This window comes from Lepidochelys kempii, chromosome 11 (genome assembly GCF_965140265.1).
Source record: "Lepidochelys kempii isolate rLepKem1 chromosome 11, rLepKem1.hap2, whole genome shotgun sequence".
NCBI lineage: Eukaryota > Metazoa > Chordata > Testudines > Cheloniidae > Lepidochelys > Lepidochelys kempii.
In genome coordinates, this window is record NC_133266.1 from 43,183,553 (window position 1) to 43,196,437 (window position 12,885).

A 12,885-nucleotide genomic window follows, 5' to 3' on the forward strand; every position below is an offset into this window, starting at 1 on the left:
GTTTTGCAGCCTTTCAAACAAATAAGCTCGCTTTGATTTAAATAACATTTATTTTACATGACCAAACACAATAAATAACGTAATATACAAAGCTTTATAATTATTGCACATTTGTAAAATATTTTACAGTGAGTTCATACAGGCAGCAATATTTAAAGCACAAAGACTTTATTTACAGATTCATACAATAATCAGGTCCAAAGGACCTAACATAAAACGAATTTATGTTAATTTTACCAACCAGCATCCTTATCGATCATTTGATAGACATCTGTCTATCTATCCGTATTTTGGAAAAATGTAAACATTTATTGCCAAAATATTCGTATATACCATCCAATACGTGTGATCATAACAAATCCAACAATCGAAAAGGTAAAGCTGGTAATAGAGTGCCATGTTTTGGTCTATTTTATTTTGCTTTAAATTATATATTAATAAAAAATTTAAATATAAACTCAGTGAACAACAGCTGGTATAATCAATTTTTACATAAGTAGTCTTGCTATTTATTTTACAAAATGAAAAAAATTACGCATTAGGTATTTCCTATTTTAGTTTAACGTCCTCTAAACATTAAATGAACACATCTTGTCAGGAATCCACCCCAGGAGTCTTGGGATATTCCCTACCCTACCTTCCCTCCCACCGAAGAAATCTGTCCCATTTGACAAAAATCTACTATTTATGTTCACTGAACAAAACAGGATAGCCTTCAAATTATTTCCTGAAAGTCCATTATTGGTATATGAAAAAAATCCAGTGTCTTAAAAATAGAAGTATTTCGGGACACTTATTTCAAATATATATAATAGAGAAATTTTGTGTGTGTGTGTGTGTACACACGGGGCCTAAACAAGCAAGAGCAAGTTAGATGAAGGCTTCAACCCTTCAGAAAAATCTCATTATGTGAAGAGTGAAGTGGCTCTGTAGGGAGTATTATGGAAATATCTGGGTTTGATTTAATGAGGCTCTTCACATTGGTGGAATATCAACTTAACAGAGAAAAGTCTACCCGGGGCGCTCAAGTTACCAAAATGAAAATTGGCAATTGAGATGATAAGAACGTGGCTTTCTTGTGCGAAATCACTTCAGGTAACAGATATAACATTAAATAACATACATTCTATGCACCAAGAACAATGTTTTATGTACCAAGTCTCTTATCTGTCTCTTCTAATGACTTCCCTTAGCGGGTTGTTAGTACTTGACAGCAGGTCTCTGCGCGGGGAACTTTTTTCCAATTCCACATTCAAAGGAGGTCCATCAGAGAACATGATTGGCAATTTTCGTCATAATCTGCACATTATTAGCATCAGAATTGACATGGCAGTAACACTGGTGGTTTTTGATGTGCCTTTCTTCAAGTTCAAGGAAGTCCCTCCAGTAGCAGTGGCTTGCTATGGCAGGTCTCAGTTATCCAGTGGTGGTTTTTCAGAGGCAAAGGCGTGATAAACATGTGTGGGAAATAAATCCAAGAGCCGTTTTACCAAAGAAAAGAAACAGAAAAACATTAAACTGAGAGAAGTACCTAAGGTCAATGCTTCAGGACAGCATCCTATACCTAGAGAGATTCAAGTATTTCCCAGATCGCGTGGATTATGGTAGTTGGAAAGCATGAGTTTAAAACTGCCTCTCTGACTCGTATAGAGCATCCTGTCAATCTCACTCTTCCCTTCCCTTTACCGGCCCATCCACAGCAGCCTCATTAGCTACCGCTCTTTTCTGTACATAACATAGGCGAGGCATTTCCAATTGATTCGAACTAAAACGAAATCAGAATAAAACAGAAACACTTTTCTCTTCTGTTGACACCCCCCCCCGCGCCCCCAATTTCCAGACGGACGTGGTAGCAGGCTTCACTCAGTCCCTAGGCCAAATTCCCCTTGCGCAGGGGGTGAGGTTTGGCTCGGGACCGACCGAGGGCGGCGGGGGTTGGGCCCAGCAAGGAGAACAGAAGCTTTGCACCCAGTGACACCCGCGCAATTCCCCGGGGAGTGGCGCCCAGGGCAGCCTTTGGCCCCTGCGCCGCGCTGTCCTGCAAACCCCGCCCCGGGGCCCTGCAGGCAGTCCCGCGCCCGGCGCTGGGCCCCGCGGGGCGTGCAGGGGAATGTCAGGGCGGGGCCCTGCCCACCGCCCCCCGGCTCGTGTCTCCGCCAAAGCTGGGGGGAGGGGCGGGTGAACGGTACAAAAATAGAAGGAACTTTTCCGGAGCCCGGCTGCGGGCCCCCCTCCCCCGCCCCTTACAAACGGGTCGCCCCCGGCTGCGGGCGGGGTAGTTATCTGGTGAGCGGCGCCTCCTCCCGCTGGTCCGGGGAGGCGCCCGCGGTTTTGCTCAGCACGGCCGCCGAGTAGGGCAGGAAGCCGCTCTCCGCCCGCTGCGAGGCCGCCGTGCAGGGGAAATCCGAGCCGGAGCCGCGCGAGCCCAGCGCCGCGGCCGCCGCCGCCGCCGCCGCCGTCTGGCTGCTGTGACAGCTGAGGCAGGAGCAGGCCGCCGAGCCGGCCGGGGGCGCCGAAGAAGCCGCGGCCGCCGCGGCCGCCGCCGCCACCGCCGCGCTGCTGTTGAGCCCGGCCGCGGCGGCGGGGGCCTGGTAGAGGCCCGGGTGGCGGAAGCCGCAGAGCAGCTCCGGGCGGGAGTAGGGGTGCGAGAGGGCGCGGAAGGTGTCCAGCGGCCGGATGGAGGTGGCGAAGGGCGAGGCGGCGGCCGCTCCGGAGGCGGCCGCAGCCGCGGCGGCCGCCGTCACCCCGACGTGGGGGTAGTAGTGCAGCGGCACGTGGGAGTGGAAGGGGTAGGGCAGGCTGCCCGTGGCCGCCGCGTGAGTCATCATGTAGGTGTAGAAGCTGGGGTCAGCCGGGTGGGGCCAGGACATGGCCAGGCGCTGCCGCTTGTCCTTCATCCGTCTGTTCTGGAACCACACCTGGCGGGAGGGGGAGACACAACACACAGGCCGGCCTTAGACAGCAGCGCAGCCGCGGCGCCGGACACGAGGCCGGCTCCCGCCAAGCCCTGCTCCGGCCGCGGGCTGCAGCAGCTCCCGAGCAGGGCATGGCCGTGCCGGGCACGCTCCCCTCCCAGGACCCACCCCCGCTGCTTAGCCTGCCTGTGACTTATTTATTAAGTGTCCTCCTGGTTTGCTACCTAGAAACCTCCCTCCAAATTCGCACACCCACAAAACCCGCTGACATCAGAGAGGCTTAAAGCTGTCAGGAATTAAAAATGAAAGTGGCTCCTTTGAAGGAACCCAGCTGCTTTTATGGGGAAGCTTTTCTGTTTGCTTTTTGTTAATTGCACGGGGTTTGCACACGGCAAAATATTGTTTGCGTTTTGTTTTTAAAAGCAGCCGTACAAATGAAATTCCGAGTTGCTAACGCTGCAGCCTTGCTTCTGCCCTGTAACAATGGGCATTTGCATCTGCCTTCCGCTTTAGCATCCTTGCTTTATATTATTTTCTAGAGCTACTTTCAGGAAAGGAACATTCCAAACATACAGATCTTTCTGAAGCATGAAGGAGAGCGCTTAAGATTCGCCCTCTGTAACGGAGCAGCTTGTTTTCTTGTCTCAAGCTTTTTGGTTCTCCACTGCCTCTTTGTAATGTGCTATAAGTAACCACATTATTTAAAATAATCCAACCAAAAGAGATTTCACCCGAATAAATCACTGAAATGCTTTGTGCCAGTCAGACACTAAATCCGTTTTAAATAATACAGCATTTGTCTTTCAAGTGCTTTTGTCCGAAATGGGAGAAATAGAATTTTTATTATATTGACGTGTCCAATTCCTCTGCTTCATTTTTTTGGTAAATATCATCGTTTGTTTCCTTTTTAACGTGCAAGGGCAATACAAATTGACAAGGAAAATTAAAAAAACAAATAAAAAAAGTTTCAACCCAGAGAAACAAACAAACCCAACAGGAAAGACAAGACCGGATGTTCTTTAACCAAAAGCCATAGCTAAAAATAGCTAAGAAACCGTGGTGGGAATTATGCAACACTATTTATTTTTATGTTCTATTGTTTTGTTATCATTGGATTTATTCTTTTGCCATACAGGAGGAAAGTATAAGCCACTGCATTTTCCTGTCAGTAAGAAGCACCTATTTAGCCGGGAATTGGGCTCGATCTCACATTTTAAGCTCCCAGACAGCACAAAAGCACCAAAATCCACATCGAGTGTACTAGCCCCGCGTTTGTAGCGCTTCAGCTGAGATACCTTGATGGTGGTCTCAGGGAGGTTGAGCGCTGCGGCCAGTTCGCACCTCCTGGGCCGAGACACATAGTTCTCCCGGTAGAACTCCTTCTCTAGCCTGGCTATCTGCTCCCTGGTGAAGGCGGTGCGGTACCTTCTCACCTGGTCAGCCCCAGAGCCGGAGCTGCCCAGTGCGTTGCTGCTGCTGTGCAGGCTGGTTAAACTCGAACCTGAGGACGAGGTGGTGGTAGTAGGAGCTGAGCTGCTTTCTGAATAGCCTGGCAAACAAGCAAGCAAATTGTGAAATAAAGATTTGTTCCTCTGGATGTGTTTGCGTGTATTAAATAAAGCAGGAGGTAACTTTACCAGTCTGGCTGTGAACTCTGATAATTAATGCTAGCTGTCATTGTTACAAATTGCTGCTGTTAATAGAATCAATAAAGTTTTTTTAAATCACTTCATAACGAAATTATTCTAAGTAAATTAGGCATTTTAGTAATTATAGAATTCTAGCTCCTGCAGCCAATTAGCCAAGTAGGAGTACATATGCAGAGCACAATTTTAGAGACGTGGTACCGCTCTCATACTGCGGTGATCGGATAACTCTCATCTGTGAATCAGCTTTAACAGCTACATGAGCCTTCCTTATTTTCGTTTGAGAGGCACAAAATAAGTGCAGCCATAAACAAAGATATGTCTTGCGTTATGGTGTAGCTTGCTTTTCTTTTGACACATTTGACAAAACGCATCTACTATTGCCCCAAAGAAATCCATTGATTATTCTCTTATTACACTCCCCAATGAAAATAATTCACCAAATTTATTTCAAACCTGGTACGATGGGGGGGGGGATTTTAATAGTCAGCGTTATCAGAGATTGAAAGTGAACAATGGCCAATTATTATTAGTGTGAATACACAATGACACATTTTATACGTACAAAGACAAATACACACATATACTTAGATACATAGTTTCTACTATCTATACACTCAATTTACTCCATGTATGTATATTTGTATAGCTGGAGAAATACAGACAGATCTGCAGAACGAGAGAAACTATATAAATACATATATATAGTTCTATATATGGGAGAAAGAGAGCGATTTCCATTAATATATAGAGACACTTGGCTATATAAACACTGTTTAGTGTATCTTGTGTATCGTGATAACACATGAAAAATAATTGTGCACCGTTTTAGCAGTGATTTTACTGAATACAGAGCGCTATTTCCACAGGCTAACAAGTTTAATCAAATAACGGTACCGTTTAGATCGAGAGGATAAAATAATATTTACCTTTGTTATTGTTTTCCTTCAGCTGGGAGGAACTCAGGCTAGTTGGGGAGCGGAGTGCTGAACAGCCCACCTCCACATCACTGTTCATATCTGCCTCTTGAGCAACTTCTGAATAATGGCTAATTTTCTTCCTGCTTTCCGACGGAGCAATTTCGGAGGAGACGTTGCTTTCACTGTTCTGATGTTGAAGATTGAATAAAGTGTCTATTTCAAATTTGCCTTTGGCAGGGATGTCCCCTATAGTGCTATGCAGAGAGGCGGAAGTTAGTCTAGGGCTGAGGCGACTAGTGTGTTGAGAATTTTCAAGGGCCTCCAGCACTGCATTTCCAGCTGAGTCTGACAAATTCGAGAGCCTTTTGCCAGCTGTAGGGCTGTGCAGACCTCTTTCCATCAGAATCATCTCTTTTCTTATTCTTTCCATCATCTCAGCTTTATAAAAAATGTCAAAGTTGCAGGGTTGGTCCTGTACTAATGATGAGCTGCAGCAGGGGCTAATTCACATTCAGCCCGGCAAGTGATATTATTATCTCTTTTTGAGGGAGGCGTAAAAATTGTGGGATGCCAAAGCGAGGGAATGACTGGTCAAAATGACCCATACATCCTTTCTAGCCCGAAATGTCATTCATCAAAAAGTAGTGCTCGTCATTAAGGTAGGAATGACGCTGTTCGAATAATCATTTATTGTAACAGGTTTATAAGCAAATAAACACAAGCTTCTGTCAGTGGATAATGAAGGCAGCTTCTGAGCAGACAAATATATCCAGGTAGAAAGAAAGAAAGACAAGAAGTGAAGAGTAAAGCTCTTGTCCTTAGCGTGATCAGATCTTGCTTGAATTGCTCTGGGGTTTGGCCTCTGGGGTGAAATTGACAGTCTGATTAATAAAATGAGCTGTGCAACATTTCCCCCTTCATTTAGGTGCATCATTATGCTCTGATTTTTGTTTTGTTGCCTTTTAGGTCCTAATGATGCAGCTTCTTTCTCGTTTTTCCTCGGACAGAACTACGTGTTAAATAATAGATAATGTTTTATATGTCTAAGAGCGGATTTTAGATCGCAACAAGAGGAAACGTTGGAAGAGGACCTGCGGACTGAGACTACCCTTCCTCTGTATTTTATTTACTTTTACTTTCCAGTTAAGAATGCACTGGTACTTTTTATTTAGGAATTTTACTAGCACACACCCCAACCAGCCCCATACACGCAAACCTTATGCTGAGACTTTTAAAAACTATCGCTGCTGGTACGTAGCAGTTTAAGTGCATCTACCACAGCAGCCTGCAAATGGATTTATTGTAATCCGGGGTGAAAGGGGGGGGGGTCTATTAGTATATTTTCCTCGTTACATCCTTAAATATGGTGTCCTTTTTACTTTCTATACTCTTGTTTATTGTCGGAGCTAGTCTACGATTTTTCCCCCCCTCTTGGGAAAATATTCTCTGTTGTGCAATTTGATGGCAAAAACGTCCAAATAACGTTAAATGCATTCATGATTTAAAGCACCGTACTGCAGCACTGTCATTTCATTCTCTAGACAGGTTTCTTTTTACACCCTCCCCCCGAAAAGCGAAGCATTTTAAAATCTATATAGATATAATGACTTGATTTTAGTATTTCAAAGGCATCAAATATTAGTAAAGACATGCTCCTCATCGTCATTCTTTCGCCAAGGTTACCTGTGGCTTAGTTAGCTGAGCTGTCCGTTGTTTTCCGGGTTGATCCGGAGTAAAATGTCTTGTGCTGTAAGGGACACGGGCTAGCAAGCTTAGTAGACGTGACTATCGGAAAGTCTCTCCTCAGTGATAACTTTGATAGTAATAATGACGCTGATGGCAACCATTTAAACGAAGATAAATCCTTTGTCATTAGCATCTCTGGAGTACTCTTCAATAACTACCCAATCTCTACTTTCTGAGAGATTTTTTTCTACCCACATAGTGAAGTTTTAGATCCCGAGTTTCTGAATTTGATCAGGTATAGAAATATTCCAACGTTTCCTGTGATTACATAGGATTTTTTTTTTTTTTTTTTTTTTTTTTGCCAAGAGAGGCGCTTCCTTGTAATGGTAAAGTCACATCTCCTAAGTTCTTATGCTCTTGCTTATGATTCATACTTGGAAAACGGGATTCTTGTCGGCTTTTTAAGAACGTATTAAAAGTCTCCCTAAACATCCCATGAAATATTTAGGAAACATTCTAGGCATTGTTTATAAAATCCAGCATTCTATTAATCAGAGTTTTACATCAGTTCTTTGAAACGTGAATTTAGCTGCAGTTTGGTGTCCTATGTTTTACAGCCCCAAACCAGACAGAAGTAAATATCAACTTTTCACTAACCGTAGGCAGCTTTGAGCAGTGTGCTTAGACTTAGATAAGAAAAACATATATTGTAATAGGAGGAATGTAAACGTCAAAGCCCTTTATATTGCCAACACAATCCAAGAGCACACTTTCTGAAACTATATTTCTCCATAAATAATTTTAAACCCGTAAGAGATGGTGATATATTTGCCTTTCTTACCCCAATATAACTGGTGACAAAGCGGTATCTTCTGTTTTATCAGGAGAGAGCACAATTTCCTACACCATTATTTATTGAAAAGATACAGGTTTCAGAGTAACAGCCGTGTTAGTCTGTATTCGCAAAAAGAAAAGGAGTACTTGTGGCACCTTAGAGACTAACCAATTTATCTGAGCATAAGCTTTCGTGAGCTACAGCTCACTTCATCGGATGCATTCAGTTGTCTGACAGTCTCCATAGGCTATCCTGTTATTAAAATGCTATAAGGACAGCAGCTCCCTGAGATTAAACAATTCTGAACAGAAGAGTGACGATGTACATATTGGGCTCTGTTTGTAGGTACTGTAAACACTGCCTCACTTGAATTCAAAAACTTCTCTATTATTGACTATAGATTGGTGATCCAGACTGTAACCAAACTTTCCATCGCAAAAGGAACTGGTCCCAGTTAAATACAGACTTATGTTTTGCCAGTTGAAATAATGATTATGCAAAATACCCCTCCTAAATATAGATCTGAAAGCCTATTTCGTCCAGATTGAGTAGTGCCTTACCAGTTATAGGAGGGGAAACGGAAGTCTGTGGGTAGCTTTATTGCTGTCGTTTGGCGCCCCCGTCTGTTTTCTTAAATACTTTAACTGGGTTAGTATCTTTTTTCCCCCTTTTTTGAAAACCACAGCTAGACACCACATCTCCAACACACTTACATCTGAACACTACCAAATCCAGTGGAGCTTTATATTCCAAAAATGTTACTGCACCACTAAAAGGAAAATAATTGTTTTATGGTATATTGCAGGTGAAATAGGGTACTACAAAACGTCCAATGTGAAAAATATGTTATACACAAGGTCGACTGTGCCTTAATTACCTTAATTAGTGTTTTGTTACTTTGTGCACCTTTTAAATAATATTAATACTTCAGTTTAAAACAAAAACAATCAGCACAATACAATTAATCATTCCTCTCAAAAATGGATATCCACTAATAAACTAGTTGTTTGATATTTATATTCTTAGAAAACTAGATTGATATATTTTATAAATGTTTATAGTTTTTCTTTTAATAATGAGTGCAATCTAGAAAACTTTCAACACATATTTAAAGGGTTGTATCAGCGAGGGAATGTAAAGAAAGTGATATAGATCGATGAAAATAGATGAGTTTTTGCTACCCTGTTTACTCAGTTGTTCTTATAAGCTTTAACTAGCTGCATAGGCCGACAGCCAAAATATTTTATTTTATCTTGAGAGTTGTTACTTATGATATCAAATAATATTTTGATCATGTCTGTTAAATCTTCACTGAAAGAGAAATTCATATGAAATCGACTGAAATCTCAACCAGTTTTTAACTAGTTTTAAGGTGTTCTAGGGAACACCGGCTAAATATTTGGGTTTTTTTCTTAACTTTGGGTGTTCAGAGGTAAATTGTAAAATATTATTATTATTGCAGGTAACATACAACGTGTAGATGCACTGTTTCAGGTGGGAGCTCGCAAAAAACTTCTGGTTGCATATGTCTATATTGTCTCTCAAATAACCAAAGGCCCGATGTTGCAGTTGATTTCGCCCAGGTATCTATAGGAGGACCCAGGCTCAAGTAGATAATGATCCGTGAGCTTTGCCCAATTATTATTAAAAGTGATTGGTGAAAAAGAGAATTTTCATGTGTAGGTGAAATGGTCTGATGAGATCTAACGTTATTATACAGTGTCGCTTTGCCCTTGACTTGACTACTCACAGCATGAAACTAGAGCCTGTTTGCTTCATTTACTTATAGATCTATAGCGAATTATAGAAAGTCTGGTTTTAAGAAGGAAAAAAACAAGCTGAGATTTATTGCACTAAGACAATTATACCTGAAAGTTTGAGTTAAGATAACAGGTTCACTTTCTGTGGGAACCCTCTTCCCTCCTTTGTAGTAAAAAAATATATATAAACTCAGATATTTCACTCTTGCAAGATAGAAAATCCGGTTCTGTTAATCAAGGAAACAATACAGTTCAAATTTACATTATTAATCTGCACTCTGAGTCTCCACAGAAAAACGTGTAGAGCCATCTAGTGACAGAGCTGGGATACTACATCGTACTATATAATCATGGGAAATGCTGAATGGTGCAAACTTGAGAGAAATTCTCTCTCTGCTTACACCTCCAACTCTGCAAAAACTGGAAGCCATTTAATATTGTTGCTGAAGACTTGCTGCTGGGTACAGCAGCTGCCTGGAGTTTTACTGGAGACATCAGTGCTTTCTATGAGCCCATATTCTTCTCCTGTATACAAAGAAATAATTTAAGTACAAATATCCATACACACACCTCCATATATAAATATACTTATATTTATTCTACTTCCTTATGAGAGAATTATTATGTAGGAGGACTCTAGCATAGTTGTCTAATCACTTGTGCTTTTAAAAATATTTCACTGCCGTCGTAAATATACAAGTTGATTACAACTCAAAGAAAGCTTTGAGCACCATATATTACAAAGTTAATAACATTGTGTCTTTTTGTGGCTAGCTTCACGAATGGGACGTATGTTGCGAAGTTCAGTTGATAACATTTTATGTGATGTAAAAAGTTATTTCGGTTTAAACCGAACCGTTTATCAGTTCCCTGCAGCGACCTGTATGCAACGCCAGCACGAGTTATGATTCTAAATACTGGCTGGGACTTATGAAAGATTTTATACCCGTTTATGGGGGACTTGAGGGGGGGGACATGTTAAACACTCACGTTTGCTTAAAAGTCTGCTTGGATTTTGTAGAGGCCACTGTGCAGAGTGATACTTTTCAATGTTCTGAAGCTTAGGGGACTGGACTCGGTGACCTCTGAAGGTCCTTTACACAGGCTTACATTTCTATGAGTCTGTGAAAATGTATCTTTCAAACATCAGAGTTAATTGACTTGCTAAATCAAGTTCTGGGCATCCATAAGACAGATTTGGAAAACATATTTTAACAAATATCCTTACCTGGCAATTAAGCCTTTTCTTTATTGCAATTGTTTCAATTTCTACTAGTTCTTTTTGTTGAGTTGGAAGAAAAAGAAACACAGAAAATAAACACTGTTGGTCTACTTAGTCACTAAAAACATAAGCTGGTTAACATTAAACAAAAAAATCTAGCGAGGATTGGAGAAGGTAGCTGTTGAAATATTACTAATCTCCTTATTTTGTGTACGAGCTGTTCAGGCTGAACCCAAAAGTGCAAAGTTCCTTGGTTTGTTTGGTGTGGTTTTGTTTTCTGCAGCAAACTATAGCAATAGACCATGACTTCAGAAGGGCAATCGAAATAAAGAAATAAATTTAAAATATAGCTCAGAGAAGAGGACGACGTTCTCAAAGCCAGATCCCACGGAAGCCTGGAAAGAGGTAAAAGAAGGGGGTGGCGGAAGGACGAGGGTGTGTTTGCTGGGCAGACGGAAAAGGGAGGTGAAAGAGAGTGGCACAGCAATTGCTCAATCCGTATGTTTAATTAGGACAAAGATTTGATTACTATAGTAGATTTTTCCGAAGATTTTTGAGGACACGAGATAATTTCAAAATCATAAAATGCGGCATAGTTCTTTATGGGAAGAGCTCAGTAACTTTCCTGCATGATGTGCTTGCAGATATCTAGTTAATTTATTATACTGATGCCCGTATGATTTCTAAATGGAAAATTTCATACAGATATGATGTTAACTATGCACACACTTACTATACACTAGAGGGAAGGAAAATTATTCTGTAACGCTCTGGAGCAAATGAAAACATCCATTATTACGATCTACTAACAAGTTTCAAAGTTGTCAGTTGCCACTACCTTCTAAAATACTTTTTCACAGTAAATGAAGGAGATAAGGAATCGTTTTAGAATACTTTATTATCAAAGTGTAATATTACACAGAAGCCAGCATTAATTAGTCTAGATTCTTGTTCTACACCTAAGTGTACCACATAGTTAAAACAACAAATCTTAACACATGTAAACTGGGTGTGTATTTTCAGACATTATAAAGAGACTGTGACTTGTGAGCTCATTATTTTTATTCACATTCATAATATCCTGTTCGTGCAAAGCGTGAGAGTAAGACAATGCTGTGTTTTTACACACCTCACAAAATGGCGTATTACTGAGTTTCAATTATTGATCCCAAACCACTGTTCAGGGACATAGTCTCACTGGGCATGGAATCATAGAACACTCATTGAGGCGAAAGTGGTCTTTGGTGTTATTTTGCGCTAAGACATAATTACAAATTAATTTGCTTTGATGTAAGAGGGCTAAGCGGACAAGAAACTTCATACTTTCAGTTTCTTTTTTTATTAAACACATTTTTTATATTTTTGTGACAGGAAAGATCATTACAGTATACTTATTGGCTAGAAGAACTACAGTACGAGATACAAACAGAAAATTGCACATGGCCAGTGCAATACACGTTTTCGATCTTAAATATTGTATATTTTAGTTAAGAATCCATGGGAAAGCTGAATTCAGTTAACTAAAGGAATGAGTCTTTACTTGTATCCTTAGGATCCACTTCCCTAATTAGGTACCATTTTATATCCTGGGAACAAATACTGAGTCGGCTTATAATTGAGCGAAATACGTAGCCCTGTCTGGTTTATTTATTTGACTTCTTACCTGATTATGAAAGATTAAGAGTAATTAAGTGGTTGGAGCTAATGAACACGAACTTGTGTTTGCCAGGCGGTTGTTATTGTGATTATTGGCACCAGTTTGTCATTCCTCACCCCACTTCCAGAAACTGCCAAATATTATTAGACTTGCTACAAAACTAAAAGACCTGCGATTACTGCGAAGCGGTTCGCTTTCTCATTCAACTCACTTAAGCCACTGTTAATAAAGAGAGATCATAGTT

The 12,885-nt window shown here is 41.1% G+C and overlaps 2 protein-coding genes across 2 annotated transcripts in view; both read right to left on the bottom strand.

The window, feature by feature from the left end:
• The window catches only part of LNPK (lunapark, ER junction formation factor), a 178,890-nt gene that overhangs the window by 153,702 nt on the left and 12,303 nt on the right, over positions 1-12,885 (bottom strand). The window lies entirely within an intron of this gene.
• On the bottom strand, positions 2,280-5,914 carry EVX2 (even-skipped homeobox 2). Its single transcript, XM_073304752.1, has 3 exons — positions 5,491-5,914; positions 4,211-4,464; positions 2,280-2,918 (listed from the first exon to the last, which is right to left on the bottom strand). The coding sequence occupies exons 1-3, from the start codon at positions 5,912-5,914 to the stop codon at positions 2,280-2,282; spliced, it is 1,317 nt and encodes a 438-aa protein (XP_073160853.1).